The 22,897-nt window shown below is 41.7% G+C and overlaps 1 protein-coding gene across 1 annotated transcript in view; it reads left to right on the top strand.

Annotated features, from left to right (window-relative positions):
- LOC124555082 (prostatic acid phosphatase-like) overlaps positions 1-22,897 on the top strand; it is a 62,252-nt gene that overhangs the window by 17,699 nt on the left and 21,656 nt on the right. Inside the window, exons 5-6 of the mRNA XM_047128875.1 lie at positions 1,618-1,741; positions 1,831-2,042. Of these exons, the coding sequence (XP_046984831.1) occupies positions 1,618-1,741; positions 1,831-2,042 (336 nt within the window). The remainder of the gene's footprint in view (positions 1-1,617; positions 1,742-1,830; positions 2,043-22,897) is intronic.

Below are 22,897 nucleotides of genomic sequence, written 5' to 3'. Positions count from 1 at the left end.
ATGAAGAAGCTTGCATAGGATAGAGTAGCATGGAGAGCTGCATCAAACCAGGCTCAGGACTGAAGACCACAACAACAACATAGTAATGGTTTCAGTTTTAGCTTATGTGTTGTAATTTTTTGTTTGACTTTATAGTTGTAGCTGAACTAAGTTTAATTTAAAAGATTTTTTTAAAGGAGAATGCTGCTAGTAATGCTTTTTTTGATAGATTTATAGTATATATTTTCTTGTGGTAACTGATGATAAATGACTCATGATAAATAATTAATCATTTAATAATGAGAAAAGTAATTTTTACCAGACTGCTACTTTAGAAATACAAATTTAAAACTATGTCAGGTAATAACTCCATCACAACTACAATTGATTTATTTTCTCATAACAAGTTTCTAGCCTAAAGAATCTTTATCAAATGCTCATCAAACACAACATTAATACCCATCAAGACTCCACAAAATATGGCAATAAAGACCAAAATTGCATTTGAACCAACATAAACAGGTCCAATAATTACTCCCAACTGTGCGATCGGGGGGGGGGGGGGGGGGGGGGGGGTTGCAGGTGTGGTTGTGGGTGCAGTTTCATACTCTCTCGCTCTTCTACATTTGGTCCTCTCCTTTCTGATTTGGAGTGTTATTACAGGATAAATTTTCTGAACTGAATTTATAAGGGGAGGGGAGGGGAATGATGGAGGAGGAGGGGGGAATGAAAATTAACAGTTTTGTAAAAGGTGATCTACACCCACAAACATAATCATTTATTAACAACAAATGTTATACATGCAAGATGGTACAAAAACAGTGCAAGCTATCTGGAGTCCATATTATCAAGTTAAGTACAATATAAGCCATTTCAGAGATCAGTTTATTACCAACAGAGGCCACCAGACTAACACTGTAAGCAGCATGATAAAACTGGCACTATGCACTTCACTGCCCACACCAACACTGCCCACGGTTGGTGCTGGGTCAACTAATATGCCAGAGTGAGGTGTGACCCCAACAAAGCCTGGGGATCAGTGCTACCTGAGTAGTGGTGGTCAATAGCAGTGTTGCACCAGCTAATCTTACCCCTTTCTTTCAGATGTTCTGTGTCCTTAAACTTGACCTATGTAACTGATTGTGGACAATCTGTTTTTGGTATTCGCTTAGTGAGAACATTAGTACCTGTTAACTGAAAGTACAACATAATTTACCTTAATTGTAGAACAACTAACTGTTTCAGCTTGTACAAAATACTTAAATTTTTAATTCAGAAATGATGGCTGAGAAATAAAAAACAAATAAGTACAGTTCCTGGTTAAATTAACGATTTGTGTTGGTGAAGAATACTTTCCTGGTTCCTGAGCTCAGAATTACTCTTTTGCACATTGTTTGTTACATCACATACATACTAGTAAATATCTTTCCTCTGAATGACATGTGTGCAGTGATTTTTCCATAGATGCATTGTTTTGTAAAAATTGCTACGTAAATATGTTACGTATTCACAGTACATTGTGTTTGTATGTATTCATATATAACTTCTTAAATCAAAATATAGATTGCTGTTTAAATAAACATTTGTTTGTCTCAATGAATCTTCTTCTTTTTAACTTCATAAAAAAATATTTTTCAGACTCTAAAAAATCTGAGCATACCTGAATGGACAAAAGCAGTATTTCCAACAAAGATGGCTCCTCCAGCAAAATTTGCATTCAAACTACCAACTCTTACAAAGGAAATGAAACGTCTTAAGGGTGGTATGTCTCTGAATTTCATAACAACATTCCAAGTAAAAAAAAAAACTCAGACCTTTATTCATGTTTAAGTCATACGTAAATTTTTTCAGGGCCTTTTGTGAAGGAAGTTATTACACACATGCTTCTTAAAGTGAACAGTTCACTTGTTCCAGACAGAAAAATATTCATGTACTCCGCACATGATGACACACTGTCTGCCATTTTAAATACTCTTCACATTTATAATGATATGATGCCACCATACTCTTCTGCTGTTGTTTTGGAACTGCGGGTTAATGCACAGCAAGAATATGAAGTTGCGGTAAGTCCAAACGTGTGCTTACAGACTTTCTCCATGCTTCCTGCTCCATAATGTGAAATGTATGTATTGTAATTCAAATTTTTGGTTTCTTTACCTGTCTTGTTGTTGCTGTTGCTAATAATAATAATAATAATAATAATAGAATCATCATCACTAAAATCATAGCCGGCCGCAGTGGCCGTGCGGTTCTAGGCACTTCAGTCCAGAGCCGCGTGACTGCTATGGTCACAGGTTCGAATCCTGCCTTAGGCATGGATGTGTGTGGTGTCCTTAGATTAGTTAGGTTTAAGTAGTTCTAAGTTCTAGGGGACTGATGACCTCAGATGTTGAGTCCCATAATGCTCAGAGCCATTTGAACTAAAATCATAATAGTATGATACAACACTTTGTTTTCACTTTTTAACATCTTTTTGTTTGTTTTGATTATTTAATGAACTAGGAATTTCTTAACTAGTTTGCAACACACTTTCCATAGTTATCAGGAACATTATAACATATACAAATACAATAAATAAAGTAATGAATGTGAGAAGTATTATTATATTTTTATCATGAAACTAACATTTTCATGTAAATCAGACTTATATTAAGAAATCATAAAAGAACATAGTTGACCACAAATAAGAAAACAGAAAATCAAAGTCAGAAATTACAATTGAGTTTTTCCTTCCTACTCACTTTCAATTTCACGTTTGCGTATGACCATTTTTGCAGAATGAGTGGAACACACATACTTGGAACACCTGCAACAAACTATAGATGCTTTTGTTGTCTTGTCTTTTTCCGTTTTAGAGTTTTTACTCTTTAAACGGATGTGACATCTTCCTCTGGAATAAAATTCAACAGGTTGAACAGTTGCAGTAATGCTGAGTTTTCCCTAGAACACTTTCCATTGCAGGGATGATAGGCTTTTGTAAACCCATGATATTCTTTGCTCTCTCTCTTCCACAGCTGGCCTAACGAGCTATTGACCTAATTCTAGCAAATACAGTGTTCTTACTTTATGCTTCTTCTTAGTCCAGTTTGGGTTGTTTATCATGAAAATTGTCCCAGTATTGAGACAGGAATATCTGTCAAGTTGAAAAAGAGAGGTAATGGCCACCTTCTCGTCCCTCGTTTTACTGAATGATGTCACATCATTTGATCAATGTTGTCTATGCCGCCTTCGCTTTCAGTGTAGTAGAGATTGATGTTTGTCTTTTTTTTCCTCTGTCGACTCATCCACCTTGTTATCATTGTGTTGTATGGAAAGAAGTAGGAGATTCGTAGTAGGCTTCAGTTTGGAGATGTATGAAAGCAAAGTAACTGGTGCATTGCCTGTTTTCGGATCTGTGAATAAGAACTTAGAGGAAAATAGCTCTCGACCCTGCATCTTCTTTAGCCATTCTGGTATATGTTTCCTGTTACTCTTCAATATTCCCACCAAAGTTAACTTGTCATTATTGTAAAGCTCCTCAGGTAGGTCTATGGACATATAATAACAATCTGTTGTTATATTTCTTCCACTTCCTGCCAGCGGATTCACTAGGCGTCTAACAACTGCCTTTGCACTCCGTTCCTCGGCAAGTCGTTCATCCTTCCCTGCGTAGACCTCAATTTTTAGAACATACCGGGTGTGTGCATCTGATAACATACTAATCAGTCTGCAATACTTCCCAGGCTTGTCTTTCATAAAGACCTTAAAGGGAAATCTTCCTTGAAATAGGGAGAGCATTTCATCGATTGTTAGGTCTGCACTTGGTATGTAGTATTTCTCAAACATTTCGTCAATAACTTCACGAAGGGGGCAAAACTTATCCTGCTTTCGTGTTTCGGTTCTTGTTTCTTTATCATCGGATTTAATCAGGAACATAAGTTCTCCACATTGAATACAACTCATTGTAGCTATGTAGATATATTTTCCCAGTACTTTCCCCATAAGTCCTCAAGAGGCAGCCTAGTGTCATTATTTGTGCCCATGAGTGTAAGATACCAATGAAGGTGTACATTTCTTCTATGGTTGTAAGTTTTAAGTTCTTATTATGAGCTTTTTGGTTTGTATAGTCCATGATAATCTTCATTATTACGGGAGTTATAAACTTTTTGAAAGATTCTGACACATGAGAGATCAAGCCTTCACAAAAATTTCACTATATTTTGTACTGGCCTCTGCACTTGCCTTGGAGGTGCAGAAATATATTCCCTACCGCTTTTTGCTGTAACAATGATGCTGGAAGCTGCTGCATGCTGTTCATTAGGGGATGAACTCCGTGAACTTGACTCCTTTTCAATTGCTGTGTCACTGTTGTGTCACAACTGTATCATCATCTTCTGGATCACTTTCATCACCTTCATGTGCTTCATTTATTATAGCTGACACCTCTTCATCTGTGAGAAACTTGATACTGACGAGACATTTTATTAGAACTGCGAGAAATGCACAACTGCTCGAACAACAAAGGAGATTTATTTCAAAACAACAATGGCAACACAATACAACAGTACCAACAGTCAGAAACTGCTTTTGTTTTTGCCATATTGAGAAATATTTTAATGAGAAAAGTTCTCACACTGATGTCTAAGGGGGGGGGGGGGTACGTTTTAAGGTAAAATGCTGAAAGAAGCATAGTAGCAAGTGAATTTAACGGGTAGGAAATGGCAAATGCAAGAATAACTAGAACCATCAATAAGGCTAAGTTAGGTTGAATATGTACCCAAATGAAATAAGTGATGAGACTAGTTGTGAAGAGAGAGAATGGGTCAGTAGGCCTATGTCATATGATGTAGATAGATGATTGTTGTGATTGAGACATAATTTGGCTTGTAGTCTAATAACTTTTTTTTGTGGTCTATGTGAAAGTGTTCTTTTGTGTATAGTAGTTGTTTACCTTCTTCTCTCCTTTTTATAATTTGTTAACATTTACAGCATGTTCAGTGTTGCTGTGGGCATGAAGTTGTATTTTTCAATTTTATGGTTTTCTAAGTATTAGTAACAAAACCTAATTGTATTGTCCATGTTCACATTTCCTGATAACCTTTTCAACCTTTCCCTCCCCATAAAGTGAATTAGTGATACATCATGGAAATTATTGTAAATATTATCTGCCATTTCCATGCTACAGTTTACTGAGAGGTGGACACACTGTGATAAAGGAGTAACTACATGATTTTCATGCTGACAATTTTTAGTTTACATGAAACAGTTGTGTGTGTTCATATATATCATTGTTTTGGCATTTGATTGGTTTTTCACTTTTTAACATTTTAACATATTTTTAGTCGCCTGCGTGTGTGTGTGTGTGTGTGTGTGTGTGTGTGTGTGTGTGTGTGTGTGTGTGTGTGCGTGCGTGTGTCCTCCAGAGGGCTCACCACTCTTTGGTAAGTTAGTGCTTGGCTACCATGGAGCCCCAGCCTTTGCAGCACCTTTTCCCTTCCGTGCTGGATGTCTATCTTCCTGCTATTCTTCTTTTTCCCCCCTCCCTTGGGGAACATGTCTAGGATATTTTTGGGAATGTGGTGTGAATTTTCAGTAGTCCGACATCGGCACAGTCACCACACTGCCCCCCCTCCCCTCCCCTCCCCCGCTACATCTCCTATCCTTTCTACCCTTTATTTTCTTCCTTTCTTTCTTTCTTCATTCTTCATCTCCTGTCCTTCCTCCACTTTGGTGTTTGAGGTTCTTCTTTGTTTCTTCCTTCTCCCTGTGTGCTCCTGAAGACCAGCCTATGCATCTGCCACATAACAGTTCACTGGGTGGTAATGAGAAATTCCCAGTCCTGGGTTGACAGGTAGGGTTTGTATGTAACCCTTGGTACGCGCCAGGCCCAGGGAGGGGTGATTGCCTGAGCTTTTACCTTCTCAAGTTGCCAATGGGCCCATCTGTCAGGAGTTCAGGAGGTGTGACCTGAAGTGTAAACAATGACTAAGGCGGGTGAGCTCCCCTCTGAGCGGGGCCCCCAGTTGGAAGGAGTGCACCATCGTAGACGCTGGCAATCATTGTGGATTTTTTCACAGTGAGCCAATCACCACCTCTGTCTATGACTACTAAACATAAACAGAATGAGGCTAAAGATTCCAAGACTCCCCCAGCTGCATCTTGGTTCCTCATGGTATTACGTACTGAAGGAGGTCAGTCCTTTGCTACAGTTAATCCGTTTATAATTCAGAAAGGTGTTGATGCAATTGCCAGCCCTGTGAAATCCTGCTCTCATTTAAGTAATGGAACTTTGCTTTTGGAGACAAATTGTGATTCTCAAGCAAAACTGCTTGCTGCTTCACTCCTCCACAGCTATCCTGTTTGTGTTCAGGCCCATTGAATGCTGAATTCTTCGCACTTACACTATGCTGCTCGATAGTCTAACCAAGGGAGGAATCCAACCTTACCTCTCTGATCATGGTGTCACTGCAATCCATTGGGTAATGAAATACATTGATGCAACCTTAGTGCCTACACGCACTCTTTGTCTCACATTTGATACGATAGTGCTTCCATCAAAGCATGCTATGAAATCATCACAGTCCAACTGTACATTCCAAACCCGATGTGCTGCTACCAGTGTCACCAATACAACCACACACAAATGTCCTGTCAAAACGCGGGCAGATGTGTTACTTGTGGTAGGGATGCTCACGAAGTCGATTGCCCACCTCTTTTTCCCTGCTGTACCAATTACAGTGGTGACCTTGGAGCCTCATTCTGAGAATGTCCCGTGTATCTTAATGAGTGGGCCGTCCAGGAGATCCGGGTGAAGGAAAAAGTACATAATCCTGTCACTCACAAGTTGTTGACTACTCAAAAGCCCAGTGTTTTACCATCTGGCACTTCAGTACCGTTCTTGCTACAACTCACTCCACAAAGGAGATAACCACGCAGACTTGTAACTTCAAATTCAGTGCCACAGTTGTAAAATTGCCAAGTGTTGTGGTAGCATCCCTGTCTCCTTTTCCTCCAGCTGTGCAACAAGCCACCACAATTTTGCCTCTGGAGGCAAAGTCACCTGCTGCACAACCAGCAGGCCGGAAAGAACGGAAGGAATAGTCCCACAAAGACTTTGTACGTACCTCCAGCCAACAAATATCTGAATCTTCCTCTGCCAAACAGAAAAGCTCTAGCAAAACAAACAAAGGCAAATGATCACCTTTGCTGACTCGGCAGTCCTCTTCAGCAGTGTCGCTGTGTGGTACCCTCACCTGGCTGATCTCTGTTTTGCTGGCACGCACAGCCAACCATTTTTCTGCCCTGAAATCCATAGGCTGGCCCAGTGAGGATGCTGATGCCTCTGTAGATATCATGGAACAGTCACCTCCAGCCTCTGCATCCTGTAACATTGAAGGCTGGCACTCGGCAGCTGCCGAGGTGACAACCCTTCATTTTTTCCCTCCTCCCCTTCCCCCCTTGTGACTCTCCTCCAATGGAACGTTCATGGCACTAGATCCAGCAAGAAGGAATTATGGCTGCTCTTGGAATCACAGTGTCCACTTGTTTTCTGCCCTCAGGTAACAAAATTGTGTCTTCACAACCACTTTGACTTCTCGCATCCCTTTCCAGTTCACTTTGACCTTCCCCCTGAGGACAGTATTCTATCTTGTGGGGGAGTCATGCTGCTCATCCGGGACGATGTTCATAGACAGACTATCTCACTGAACACTCAACTGCAAGTTTTTGCAGTCCACATTTTTCTCCCTCACTTCACCTTTTCTCTTTGTAACGTCTACATCCCTCAGTCATTTGGTGTCACCAGGGAAGACTTCCTCCAGCTTATTGGTCATCTCCCTTGCCCTTTTTTGCTGCTTGGTGACTTTAATGTACACCATCATTTCTGGGGCTCTTCCAGAAACTGTCAAGAGTGGTGCCCTCTTGGCTGACCTTCTCAATCAACTCAGAATCGTTTGCCTTAACACTGGAGTATCCATGTTTCTTTCAGATTCCATGCACACCTGTTCCCATTTGCTCTCCTCATCCTGCACTGCCCAGCTTGCCTGTCGTCTCGAGTGTGGTCTCTGACATGTACTCAACCGACCATTTCCCATGTGCTATCTGTTTGCTGACTCCTACCCCACCTATGTGTAGACCCAACTGGCAGTTTTCTAAGGCTGACTGGTGGCTTTACTCCTCCCTGGTGAACTTCACCGAACAACATTTCCCCAGTTGTGATGACCAGGTAGAATACCTTACTAACATTATCCTTAGCATCACAGAACATTCCATTCCTCGCACAGTGTCTTTATCATGCCGTGCTCCAGTCCCTTGGTGCACTGAGGCATGCTGCGACACAATTCGCACAGGGATATGTGCTCTCTGTGTTTCTCGTCGTCATCCTGTGGTGGTGAACTGTATTTGTTATAAACAGTTACATGCGTATTGTCGTCGCATTCTTTGGGACCATTGTGTGGGCCAACCTCTGGCGGTTCTCTGGGACCAAGGTCAATTCCCCAATTTCCGGCCTGAGCATAGCGGATGATGTCATTGTGGACCCCATTGCTATCTTCAACATCTTAGGCCGCTATTTTGCCAAGATTTTGAGCTCTACCCACTATCGCCCTACCTTTCTCCATCAGGAACGCGTGGAGAAGGCTTACCCTTCTCCTCTGAGAATCATGAATGCTAAAATGCTGCCTTTACTATGAGGGAGCTAGATTTTGCTCTAACTTCAACCCAATCTTCCACTGCAGGGCTGGACAACGTTAACATTCAGATGTTGCTGCACCTTTCTATTGCTGGCACACACTTTCTTCCTTCATACATAAAGTCACGTTCTTCCTTCATACACATACAGTTGCATCTGGGCATATGGTATGTTTCTCAGAGGCTGGTGCGAAGCCACTGTCATACCCATACCTAAGTCCAGTTAGGACAAACACCTTCCTTCTAGCTGCCACCCCACTTCTCTCACCAGCTGTATTTGCAAGGTGATGGAATGTATGATCCATGCCTGGCTGGTATGGTGGCTCAAGACTCGCAATTTACTAACTGCACAGCGTGGATTCCGAGCACACTGTTCTGCAGTTGACCATCTCGCCACGTTATCAGCCCATGTCATGAAAAGTTTTCTGCAGAAATACCTGACTGTGACTGAAAGCCTATGACACCCGCTAGAGGACTGGTATCCTCCACACTCTATACACATGGGGCTTCCGAGGCTCCCTGCCCCATTTCTTTAAGGAATTTTTAAAAGACAGACTGTTTGAGGCCCGTATGGTTTCTGCCTTGTTGGACACCTTTATCCAGGAAACCAGGGTGCCTCAGGGCTCCATCCCGAGCGTCATCTGCTTTTCGGTAGCCATTAACCCTCTTATGGCCTGTCTCCAACTGGACATCTCTGGCTTCCATGTTGTCGATGATTTTGCCATCCATTGCAGTTCTCCATGTACTTTTCTATTTGAGTGGCATCTTCAGTGATGTCTCAATCATTTTTACTCATGGAGCATCAACAACGGCTTTTGATTTTCCACTAACAAAACCATTGGTATGAATTGGTATGATTTTCTGGCGGCGCAATGTGTTTCTTCCATCGTCTTTATATCTTGGGCCTGTTGCTCTTCCGTTCACTGAAACTGCAAAATTCCGGGGCTCATTCGTGATAAAAAACTTTCTTGGTCCTGACTGGTGTCTTACTTGGCCGCCCGCTGCACCTGGTCCCTGAATGTCCTATGTGTCCTAAGTGGTACTTCCTGGGGAGAGGATTGGACCACTTTTCTCCAGTTTTACCAATACTTTGTCCATTCAAAACTAGACTATCTGTGTTTCATTTATACATCTGCATGTCCGTCCATCTTATTCTGTCTAAATACAGCCCACCATCATGGAATCCGTTTGGCCACTGTTGCATCTTATGCTAGGCCGGTTGAGGGTCTCTGTGCAGAAGCTGCAGAACTACAGCTGCCATACTGGCTAGTCAGCAGATACGCATGCTGTTTGTCCTCCATTCTCATCCACCCATCCTATGCCGTCTCCTTTGATGCTGCCCTTGACTGCCAGTGTGGGGCCCGTCCCTCTTCTGTTACCTCGACTATTGCTTCGGCAGCCTAACTTCACACTACCTGTCACTTCCTCGAAGGGTGTGAACCTTTCACCAACTTGGTTTCGTGCGGTAGCCCGTGTTTACCTTGGATGTAATTTGCTTCCTAAGGAAACTATTCCAGATTCGATCTATCACTGTAAGTTTCTCGACTTTCACACGGAACTCTGCGATAGTGGCTTTGTGTACACTTGTGGCTTTCAGACTGACCGTGGTGTCAGGTGTGCCTTCATCATTGGCACTGACAATTTTCAGTATCGGCTTCCAGAACACTGCTCAGTATTTACAGCAGAGCTCTTCGCCCTGTGTCAGGCCACGCAGTACATGTGGCGACACAGGCTTTTCAATTGTGTCATCTGCTCTGACTCTCTGTGCCCTTCAGAGACTCTGTGTGCTGTACACAGCCAATCCCTTACTGCAACGAGTCCAGGAAAGCTTCAACTTGCATAATCTTTTGAGGGAGCCACTATTATGTTTGTGTGAGTTCCTTGTCACATTGGTCTGATGGGAAACTGGGCTGCTGCCAAGGCTGCAGTCCTCTTATCTCAGTCCGCTAGTTCTTCCATTCCTTCCAATGATCTCCACATTGCCATCTGCCAGCAGTGATGTCAGTGACATCACCACCGATCTTCCCTTCATGGGCACAAGCTCCAGGGAATTAAACCTCTCCTAGCGGCTTGGCCGACCTCCTCTTGTCCCTATCACTGAAAGATCATTTTAGCTAGGTTGTATATCGGGCAGTGTCATTTCAGCCATTGTCATTTGTCGAGTGGTGATCCCTCACCACTTTGTGCTCATTGCATTAATCTTCTACAGTTCACCAATTCCTGATCAAATGACCATTTTTTAACCACTGGTTTTCTAATGCATGTTTGCCATCTGAGTTATTGGCCATTTTAGCGAATGGTGCATGGACTGTAACCTGCGTTTTACATTTTACCCATCCTAGCAATATGGTGCAGGACATTTAATCTTTAGTTTGGAACCTCTGTTGTCTGTACAGTGTATTTTAAGGACCTTTCTCCAAGAGGAAGTCCTTGTTCTTAACTGTCTTTCCTTCCATTGATTGGGCTTAGCGTGTAGTCATTTTTAACTTCATTTTTGTATTAGTGTTCAAAAGTTGCAATGTGGGCATGTTTGAAAATAGTTGTTTTTGTGCACTGAATCAAAACAAAACAATGCATATAATTTTGCATTGATTGCCGTACTGGTTTTTGCTTCAGGATGTGTCCTTTTATCCTGTCCCTTCTTTCAGTCAAGTTGTGCTATGAACAGATTTTCTTCATGGTTTAAATACATCACATCTACCTTACCAATCTTCAGAATTCTTCTGGAACACCAGATTTCAAAAGCTTTTATTCTCTTCTTATCTGTAGTGTTTGTTGCCCTCATTTCACTTATGTAGCAGGTGGTTATAAGTAAAGTGTAGCTACTCTGAGGTCCAGTGTGGGCTGTCGTTATTTTATGGCAGTAAAACTTGGTAGATATGTTGATGGGTTAATGCGGAACTGATTTACACTAGAAAAAAAGCGTGTTCCAATTTTTGCCATCAGGTGCAAATCTGTTGTGAATGCAAGAAAGATTGTAGAAAAGTTTCCATATGTAATGGATTAGGAATGGGATGTGGGCAGAAAATGTCAAACAAATGAGAAAAGCATAATATTGATTTTTTTATTAGCTGGCACTTACACAGTTTGTTCAGTATGATTACTGAAGACATTGATGAGATGCTGCATCTGTAAGGTGACATGATCAGCAGTTGCTTGCAGCAATTCTTGTGAAATCTGAGCATTGTGTTCCTGTATTCTGGCCTTGAGTTCAGGTACAGACCGAACCTCCCCTGGTAAACACTATCTTTTAGATATGCCTACAGCGCAAAAGTCATGCGAATTCAGTAGATGTGATCTTGCAGGCCATGCATCTGGCGAAACCTCCGGAGATACCACATTCTTAGAAAGTTGCATTAAGCAGATCTTACACGGGGCAAGTGATGTGAGATGTCACCCCACCTTGCATGAAAATCGTGTTTTCCACACTGTTCCACTTGTCCAAAGCAGGAATCGCATGCAGATGTCACAGTACATCTGACAGGTACCCTGGTTGTATTCTCTTCAAGAACTAGTAACCAAGAATACAGGTGCTTGTAAAGCCACACCAGTCAGTCACATACAGTGAGTGCAGTGGCTCTTTATGTACAATATGCTGTTTAACAGTACCTCAAATTCGGCAGTTTGTGTATTCACTGCATTCATACTACTAGGATTATTACTATTATTATTCAACTACCTACTTCTTACATGTGAGACATAATACAAATGTGATCCTACAAGTAGAACAAAATGTGGGTAAAGATGACACATCTTCTGTAACATACTTCACCCTTGTAGTGACCTTGTTTTCTGTTCTAGCATTACCTGTATAGAACATATGTTAAAAAATGTCATTAGTAAATTTCTTTACCTAGGCTATTGTCCAAAAGGGTAGACTGTTCCTGGAATTAAAGCAGATGTAAACATTGTGGTCTCATATCTTCTCATAGGCCACATCTCCTCACTTATAATACTGCATACTCTGTCCACCTATAATAGATATTAAACTCATTTCTATTATACGTGATAAGTGCCAGTGCTCCCTGACAGCACATTAAACAAAACAAAATTGCCGCTCTCCGTGTATGGGTCCATGCAACGATGGCATGGATTTGTCCCAAACCAGAACTAATCATCCTGAGAACTCACTACAGGCACGGATGTCCAAAATGAAATAAAAACCTATGATTTAGAAAACTTCCTATTCGCTGCAGACACAAAAGCTTCATCAGTATTATCAACAGAAATCAGATGGTTCACCCCTTCATCACAGCCACCTCAATGACATATCTTGTACAATCACTGTGATATCACAGTAAAAGTAACAAAGACGTCGGACACCATGTCTTCTCTCCATCCTCTATAGCCAAGGCTGACATTCCTTCCTGGCGCATTCTAACAAGCAGATACATTACTCAGGCCTCCACCTTTTACTAATCACTATCACATAAGTTCTGTTTACATGGGTTGCAAATGTATATCGGTACTCAGCTAACACGATATATAATAGAGGTTCGAAAGGAAAAACATGAGAAAATTACCTACTTAACGTAATTGAGCTCTATATTATGGATTCTTATGACTTCATACTGCCCTCGGGGGCTCAGAATTAATTTGTTGGCTATAGGCCTGGCAGCCCTGAGGTTCCTGAGCTGGAGATGGGCAAGTGCCACCAGTCCCCTGTCACTGTAACCTTTGGGTATGCTTCAGTGACCACCATGCAGCAAAGCAGTGGAATGTTGTGTCTCACAGGGAACGGCTAAACGGCTATCTTAGCTTGACTGCCTGAATCATAAGAATGGTGAAAACCTATATAAAAAAAACCCTCAATCGCAAGGTGTACTGTGCGCTGATGAGATGCATGGCTGTTGAGGTGGAACAGCTGTTAGTGGCCAACCTGTGGGGAACCTGCCACACCTCAGTTGTATAAGGCTTACCTAGGCACACGGGGCTCTTTCTAGATAGACTTTTATTTCCCTAGCTACTCATGGAACCAGCATACCTTCAAAATATTCTTTTCCTCCTCCCAATGGAAAGGGTGGGGCCACTGGCAAGAACCAACACCCAATTAAACAAGAGGGCTCGTGTAGCCAGTCCTTCAGACTTGGGGATTACACAGACCCTATCAGCACTGAGTAACAGAACACATGCTGGTGTCCATAATGTGTTCCTTATAATTAAATGAAAAGACAGAAGCTTCAAGAAAGTTTCACCTTTTTACGTACAAAAAAGTCTAGAGGGAATTGCTGGATGAATTCCCAACAAGTGGAGAACATTCACAAAGCTCAGCACCTCATGGAGTATGCAATAGAAAGTAAACTGCACAATACCTTCACATATAGCAAAGGTGTTGTGACTTGCAGGGATCTGGTTGACATTCCCCGAGTAGAACTGAAAGTTGGGTGATACCAGGAAGGCATTGTTGATGTACAGAGCATAATGAAATGAATGGATGGCGACCTTGTGAAATCGGACTCTCTGGTGCTAGCTTTTAGGAGCACGAAACTTCCAGAGCATGTTAAGGCTTGTTTTCTCCACCTCAGTGTGTGGCCTTATTTTCCTAACCCAATGTACTGTTTTACATCCCAGCATTTTGGACACACCACCTTAGGTTGTAAGGGAGCAGCCACCTGTGGAAAATGTGGTAAGACTGCCCATGAAGGTGTTGGTTGTTCATCTCCTCCAAAGTGTGTAATCTGCTCTGGGAATCACCCTGTTTGGAGTAGAGACTGCAGTGTCCTGCTTGAAGAAAGGAAGAGACAAAAGATAAAAACAATTAAGTGTGTCTCATATGATGAGGCCAAAAATATCTATAAGGCCATGCACCCCCCTGAAGTTTGTTACCTCCTTTGCATCTGTATTTAAACAACTAGTTCAGACAACTGATGCTGCTACCCAAATTGAGGTTGCTAGTGTCAGCACTACTACCTGCATTTGCCAGTGCACTTGTAATGCTGCAATTCCTTCAAAGCGTACACTTCCTTCCAGAAAAGTCTGTTGTCAATGAATGGGTGGACCACATCACACAGGTAATGCATAATGTTGCTGACTTACCCATCCCGAAGTCCGCAGGTCATCTTAGGAGGCAACCTGTACCTTGTGGACAGATGGCTGCCGTTCAGCTATCCCAGACAGGCGTGCGGCTCTTCGACGATTTAAATTGTGCCCTACAGCAGACATCCTCACAGCCTTTAGAGTTGTGAGGTCCAAGGCTTGACATGTAATTAAGGAGAGCAAGAAAAGGTCATGGCAAGTATTCCTGGACTCTTATTAACCATTCCACTTGTTCTATGAAACTATAGGAAGCCATCTGTGGGATTTCCAATAAACACAATCATTTACCAATAGCCTCAGTGCTGAAACAGCTGTGTCTCCAAATAACACATGGAGACATCGCTAAGACACTGGTCGAGCATTTTGCAAAAGCCACTGGCAATGCAAGCCAGGATTCGGCGTTTCATCACTATTGTGCAACTGTAGAGAGGGCCAAGTTGGACTTCAGATCCAACAGTTCCAAGTCCTACAACTCCCTTTTCTCCATGTGGGAGTGGGAATTGGCACTGTCTGAGACTCATGACACAGCACCCAGTCACGACTAAATCAAGTACTGCGTGCTTTGACATCTGCCAGTGGTGTTGATGGAAATCCTCCCTGAATGTTTTAATCTTATGTGGAAGACAGACATCTTCACCAACTTTTGGAGAGAGGCAACTGCACATACAACCACTAATAAGAATGCAACCATGTTCTAGTTACACCAGTGGTTGATTGAATAATAAATGAAAATGATACCAGCACTGGAACGGGGATTTATGGTGCCTTGGCAACACTATGTCCCCTTTGCAAACACAAACGCCCACCTACCGCTGGTACTGATGCATACATACTCTCACCAAACTGCTGTGACAGTAAGTAGACCGTGTGTGGTCATAGTGAAGAACTAGAATCTCGCTTGTCAGGACATGATCACCGTGAAGTCTCGTCAACCATCTGAACACACACTTCTTGACGTCTAAAACCAGTGACCTTTCACCTTCCACATTCAAACCAAGAGTGTCCAGTTTCATGTGTCCATGCTCCCTACTCTACAGTTTGGGCTCTTCTGGCAGCGACCACCAACCAGGAAATGTTACTGTTTCCACCAATAGCACGAAAACTGCCACATTTAAGAAATTTGCTCCACAGAATGTCTCCATTCCAAGTCAGTCAGAGCACATCTTCCTCACCAGTTTTCTCTAGAAATACTCATTTGAGGTTGGTTGGCAATGGTCGAATCAGAACATTGTTTGTACAGTTCTGAATTTTCAGAAGCCTAACCAACATGATGGACCTCCATGAGGCTTCTACTCCCATAGCAGTAAGCCCAGAAATTCCAGGATTTACAGTTTCTCACCATAAATTGGTAGGTGGCAGCAGCACATGAGACTACTACCCTCGGCTGTCTACAGAGCCAAACCGTGCAGAATGCTGTGAACCCTGTTGTAGCTTATTGATTGGATTTTCATGAGCCTTATCAGGTGGCTCTTTGACACACATAAGCCAGAAAAAAGCCTTTACAAGTTTATAAAAACATTTCTCAGCATTAAATAATATCATGAGATTTGTAGCTTGATGAGACTAAACTGTCCTGCCTATCGCCAGTCGTAACAAGCAGCAGATGAATTTAGCATATAAATGGAAGGAAGCAAGCCAGATGTCTTTCATAAAAACAGTTAAGTGACCATTTTGATTAGATCACCATGTAGGATCCGAGGCAATTATCGGTAAAGAGAGAAGGGTCAGCAACAAGAGCTAACCTCTGACACTGAAAGCACAATTATTCAGTGGACACAAAAGTACAAATGGAACTGAACTGATAGAAGTGATGTTAAACCCTAGATCCTGTCACCCATGAGGTGTTTCCAATGTGTGTGTTTAGGTCATACTTCATAACCTGTCTGCGGGCATCCCTGTGAAAGGCCTTCATTCTGCACAACCTACTCAAATCAGTGCCGTCCCCAGTTGCAAGTTTTCCTACTTTTAAAAAAAGGAAAATTATATATATCACGAAATAAGCATCAAATGAAAAAACTGCAAAGAACGAAACTTGTCTAGCTTGAAGGGGGAAACCATATGGCGCTATGGTTGGCCCGCTAGATGGCGCAACCATAGATCAAACGGATATCAACTGCATTTTTAAAAAATAGGAACCCCCATTTTTTATTACATATTCATGTAGTACGTAAAGAAATATGAATGTTTTAGTTGGACCACTTTTTTCGTTTTGTGAGAGATGGCGCTGTAATAGTCACAAACATATGGCTCACAATTTTAGACGAACAGTTGGTAACAGATTGGTTTCTTAAATTAAAATACAGAATGTAGGTATGTTTGAACATTTTATTTCGGTTGTTCCAATGTGATACATGTACCTTTGTGAACTTATCATTTCTGAGGAAGCATGCTGTTACAGCGTGATTACCTGTAAATACCACATTAATGCAATAAATGCTCAAAATGATGTCCATCAACCTCAGTGTATTTGGCAATAGGTGTAATGACATTCCTCTCAACAGCGAGTAGTTTGCCTTCTGTAATGTTCGCACATGTATTGACAATGCGCTGACGCACATTGTCAGGTGTTGTCGGTGGATCACGATAGCAAATATCCTTCAACTTTCCCCACAGAAAGAAATCTGGGGACGTCAGATCCGGTGAACGTGCGGCCCATGGTATGGTGCTTCGACGACCAATCCACCTGTAATGAAATATGCTGTTCAATACCGCTTCAACCGCTCACGAGCTATGTGGTGGACATCCATCATGTTGGAAGTACACTGCCATTCTGTCTTGTAGTGAAACATCTTGTAGTAACATCGGTAGAACATTACCTAGGAAATCAGCGTACATTGCACCATTTAGATTGCCATTGATAAAATGGGGGCCAATTATCCTACCTCCCATAATGCCACACCATACATTAACCCACCAAGGTCGCTGATGTTCCACTTGTCGCAGCCATCGTGGATTTTCCGTTGCCCAATAGTGCATATTATGCCGGTTTATGTTACCGCTGTTGGTGAATGACGCTTCGTCGCTAAATAGAACGCGTGCAAAAAATCTGTCATCGTCCCGTAATTGTTCTTGTGCCCAGTGGCAGAACTGTACATGATGTTCAAAGTCGTTGCCATGCAATTCCTGGTGCATAGAAATATGGTACTGGTGCAATTGATGTTGATGTAGCATTCTCAACACCGACGTTTTTGAGATTCCCAATTCTCGTACAGTTTGTCTGCTACTAATGTGCAGATTAGCCCCAACAGGAGGTGAGACACCTACTTGTGCATCATCATTTGTTGCAAGTCGTGGTTGATGTTTCGCATGTGACTGAACACTTCCTGTTTCCTTCAATAACGTAACTATCCGGCGAACGGTCCGGACACTTGGATGATGTCGTCCAAGATACCGAGTAGCATACATAGCACACACCAGTTGGGCATTTTGATCACAATTGCCATACATCAAAACGATATCGACCTTTTCCGCAATTGATAAACTGTCCATTTTAACACGGGTAATGTATCACGAAGCAAATACCATCCACACTGGCGGAATGTTACGCAATACCACGTATTTATACATTTGTGACTATTACAGCGCCATCTATCACAAAGCGAAAAAAGTGGTCCAACTAAAACATTCATATTTTTTTACGTACTACATGAATATGTAGTAAAAATGGGGGTTCCTATTTTAAAAAACACAGTTGATATCCGTTTGACCTATGGCAGGGCCATCTGGTTTCCCTCTTCAAGCTAGACGAGTTTCGTTCTTTGTAGTTTTTTCGTTTGATGCTTATTTCGTGAGATATTTGGCCCAGTCACTATCAATGGACCACCCTGTGTGTGTGTGTGTGTGTGTGTGTGTGTGTGTGTGTGAAAAATATGCAGATGCCTTCATCCAGTTGAAATGATCATTAACTTAGCCAAGGTTGTAGCTAACACTGCCTGTGTTCAAAACCTTGAACTGATTACTAAGTCCATTTGAGGAAGAGCTTACTGCCCTTTGTTGATACTACCCATACCAACCAGCAGATACCTCTCTGTTGATACAGCCAGAGATCCTCCATTCTTCTCCAGTCAGTCTGGAGAGGACAATAAGTATTTAGGACATCCTTCTTCTGTATGGTAACAAACTCACACACCAATAACAATTATTGGGAGAAAGGGGTATGGGCTTTGGGAATTAGAACTGTCCAGTCATCTTGTTATCTGGATATGCAACCCAAAATCAATCACTAGAATTAAAATCTGTCAAGGAAAACAAGCAATAGGGGGAAAGGAAGAGGTGCAAACCATAAACTGCTTTGAGTGTAGGGTTTGACCTTGGGGCTTCAGTAGTAGAATGATGTGTTAATATGGATTTACACCTGTACTAAAGGAAACTGGGGAACAAACAGCAACATAACCCAACTGCCTGACACTTTTTATGCTTCAGCTCCATCTCCCATAATGGTCATTCAATGGAATTGTAACAGTTGCTGCTGCTACTTGGCTAAACTCAAGCAGCGGATGTCCCTGTTCTTCACCACGTGTGTTATAGTGACATAGTTATTGGAAAAACACCTACCTGCAGTTAAAAAAATTAGTAACAATTGCACTAAATTAGGGCTTCAGGGGGCTATTAAATGTTGGTGCAGCTGTCCACTTTCAGCAGTCAGTTATTACTGAAACCACTCTAGAGGCTGTAGCCATTAGAATCCAACTGTATACCTTGGTAATGATTTACAACATATACCTCCACCCAGATAGTGATGTCTAGGGGGAGGTGCAAGATCTGTTACAACAGTTACTTACCCCTTTATCACGTTAGGTGATTTCAACACACAGAATCATGTGTGTAGGTAGGCAGTTTGCAAATAATAGAAGTCAAACTGTCCCTCTTGGATTTCAACCTTTGTCATGTGAGTATTGGGACTTAGCACTGTGCAGTCCTATGATCCAGCGGCATGGCCACAGTAATCTGTGGGGCAGTAACAATTATTGAATAATTTTATCAAGATCCACTTGGACACTAATGTGATGATCCCTGTGAAAATCCAGTTGGGATACATACTCCTCTAAAGCGCACATAAAGATATCCTAAAATGGGGCATTGATAAGATGATGAAAGAAAGAATGGATGTAGTAAGCCACACGGCAAATAATATACTCTATTCTTTCAGACCTTCTCGGCACAAGTCAGGCCCATGTCAGTCTCAAAAATACAACTTAGCTCATCAGAAATGGATAAAAAATATTACAATAACAATGAAGACACCCATGTGCCAATTATATAACTTTATATGTAAATAACTACAAACCAAAGCACATGATTTAATTATACAATGGAAGCAGGATTTTTGGTAGTGACATATTGCATGTCACATGGAATGGGCAAAACTGTGACTTAACCAACATACATTTTGTCACAGCCAGAATACCTGAATTTTAGACCAAGAAATACTTCATAAGAATCATTTTGACTTGGCCGATTTACTGGTGATGTATTAATGCCAAAATGTGGGCCTTGAAACAATTTTCACCACAATGATCATCAGCCATATTGGCAGACTGGTTTTCTGTGGAAGTGTTTTAATAATGATTGTATGTAGGTCAACCACTCACAATATTTATGGTTTATTAATCTTATACCATTAATTTAGTGGTGACTCATTGTGAGCCACTGAATCTCACCTTCAAATACACAAATCACCTAAATATTATGTACGAGTGTGTGCTTATATGTAATGTGTCTGAATTTCCTTTGTGAAAACTTGTAAAGTTTTTTAAATAAGACAAACTTTATTAACATTCTACAGCTTTATTCCTCATGTCTACATATTTATTTCTTGACATAGTCACCCTGGCAATAACACATTTCTCCTAACAAGACATCAGCTTGTTGATACCGCCACTGTAGAATGTTTTATTTTACTGACAGAGCCACAGTCTTACCTTGCACCGCTTCATCATGATCAAAGTGAAGTCCTCAAAGATGTTTAAGTTTTGCAAACAGAAGAAAATTGGATGGGGCCAAGTTGGGACTGTATGGAAGATGATAGTGAACCCAAGGTGTGGGATTACTGCAGCACTTGTGTGTGGCCTGGCATCGCCATGCAGAAGGAGAGGTTGCTCCATGTGTGGAAGAGCTCTTCTAATTCAAAACTCAATTACCGTACACTGTTCCTCACACACAAACATAACTACGATCCACACCGCCATGTTACAATTTGGAGCCTTATAGTGACAGAGAGCTACTTTTTTATTATTTAGCGTATGGCTAATACAGACATATCATGAAATTACATATACATATGTACATATTGACACACAAGAAACTTAAGTTTGTCTTTACAACTGAATATCCAGTCCTTCAATCCAGCACACTGCATCTGGAGTTGCTAGCAGGAAGTCCTCTTTGGCGCCGTGATAGGCTCGAATCCTGCATTCACTGACAATGTGGTAAACAGTCTGGTATGGAGCCCCGCAGTCACAAGCTGGATCAGGCAGCTTCTTCCACTTAAAGAGAGCATCCCTGCATCGCCCATGGCTGGTACGGATTCTGTTGAGTGTAGACCAGGTCTTGCGTGGTAAGTCGAATCCAATTGGAAGTTTAGCACCTGAGAAGATGTTATGCAGGTGCACATCTGTCACTGCTTCCCACCGACCTTTCCATTCTGCAAGAGGTTTGAAATTCTTAGCAACCATGTCAGCAGCATCGCACAGAGTTGGATGACGTGATTTCAGTCTCTTGCGATTTAAAAGTGGTAGGTCGCTATGCACGGGTAGGTTAGAATTCCTGGAGATCTTGTGGAATTCTCTCATAAGGGCAGTACATCTGCGTAGATCAGGAGGCATTATACCGGTTAACAGTGGAAGCCAACAAACTGGAGTAGATCTGATTGTGCCAGATGATATGCTCATTGTCGTATCAATTCCGCCAGTACATTGTCTCCTACCTTCCAAACTTCACTGAAGCTCTTCGGCGAACCTTGCAGAACTAGCACTCCTGGAAGAAAGGATACTGTGGAGACATGGCTTGGCCACAGCCTGGGAGATGTTTCTAGAATGAAATTTTCACTCTGCAGTGGAGTGTGCACTGATATGAAACTTCCTGGTAGAATTGAAGCTGTGAGGACGGGTTGTGAGTCGTGCTTTGGTAGCTCAGTCAGTAGAGCACTTGCCTGCGAAAGGCGTAGGTACCGAGTTTGAGTCTTGGTATGGCACGCAATTTTAATCTACCAGGAAGTTTCACATCAGCACACATTCTGCTGCAGAGTGAAAATCTCATACTAGAATAAGATTGATGAAAATCATTTGCACAACAACCCATCTTCTTGGCAAAAAGTACTCCATACACACTTTTAAAAATTTGTTTGTTGCTTTGATATTTGACAAGATAAGCAGGAGGAAATTTTTCCCTCCAAATGGACAAAAAGTTTCATTGTAACAACTTTGAAGGATGGTAAAAAAAAAAGAAAGGAGAACAAATAATATTGAGAGCTTCAGACCAATCACTGAATAATGATAAGCTTATGCAAACTCTTGGAACAGTTAGTTATTTTCAGGTTTTGTCGATGTCTGAGAATGAGAAATTTGTTTTCACTGCTTCAGTGCAGAATTTAAAGGTCTAGATCCACAACCAACTAGATTCTTCAAGTGGAATTCATATCTTAGGTACATTACATGAGTTGAGGGTCTGAGGCAATTTTCCCACTTTGCATAATAATATCTCATACCATCAGCAATTCTGGGTTGTATTTGGTATAGTCCTTGGTAATCAACTTGTATACAGGTTAGTGTGGTTCCACAGGCCGAAGTCTTGAGTGCTGCCTTATTTGCATTTGCCATAAACATTGTTGCTACCATCATAAGACCAAATGTATTGCAAACTTGTATGTTGATGACTCCTGTCTGGAATATAGTTCTGGATTCTTACAATCAGCAGATTATTATCTTCAAATGCTATTTGGAGACATGAATATGATCCCAAAATCATGGGTCATGCACTTTTACAGAATTTGATTAGCCCTCCCACACCTCAAAATATATCTGGGCAACCAACTGCTGGAAGCTGTCTACAACTTCCACTTTTAAGGACTGCTGTTCAACCTCAAACTGAACTGGTTGCCTCACCATAAAGTAGCTCAAGGCAACCCGTACATAGAAATTAAACTCACTGTTTCTTCAAAAACATCTATTGGAGAGCAAATTGACAAGTTCTAGTAAAATTTCACCAAGCACAGATT

This window comes from Schistocerca americana, chromosome X (genome assembly GCF_021461395.2).
Source record: "Schistocerca americana isolate TAMUIC-IGC-003095 chromosome X, iqSchAmer2.1, whole genome shotgun sequence".
Classification (NCBI taxonomy): domain Eukaryota; kingdom Metazoa; phylum Arthropoda; class Insecta; order Orthoptera; family Acrididae; genus Schistocerca; species Schistocerca americana.
The sequence above is the reverse complement of the archived record's forward strand: the minus strand, read 5'-3'. Positions and strand labels throughout refer to the sequence as shown.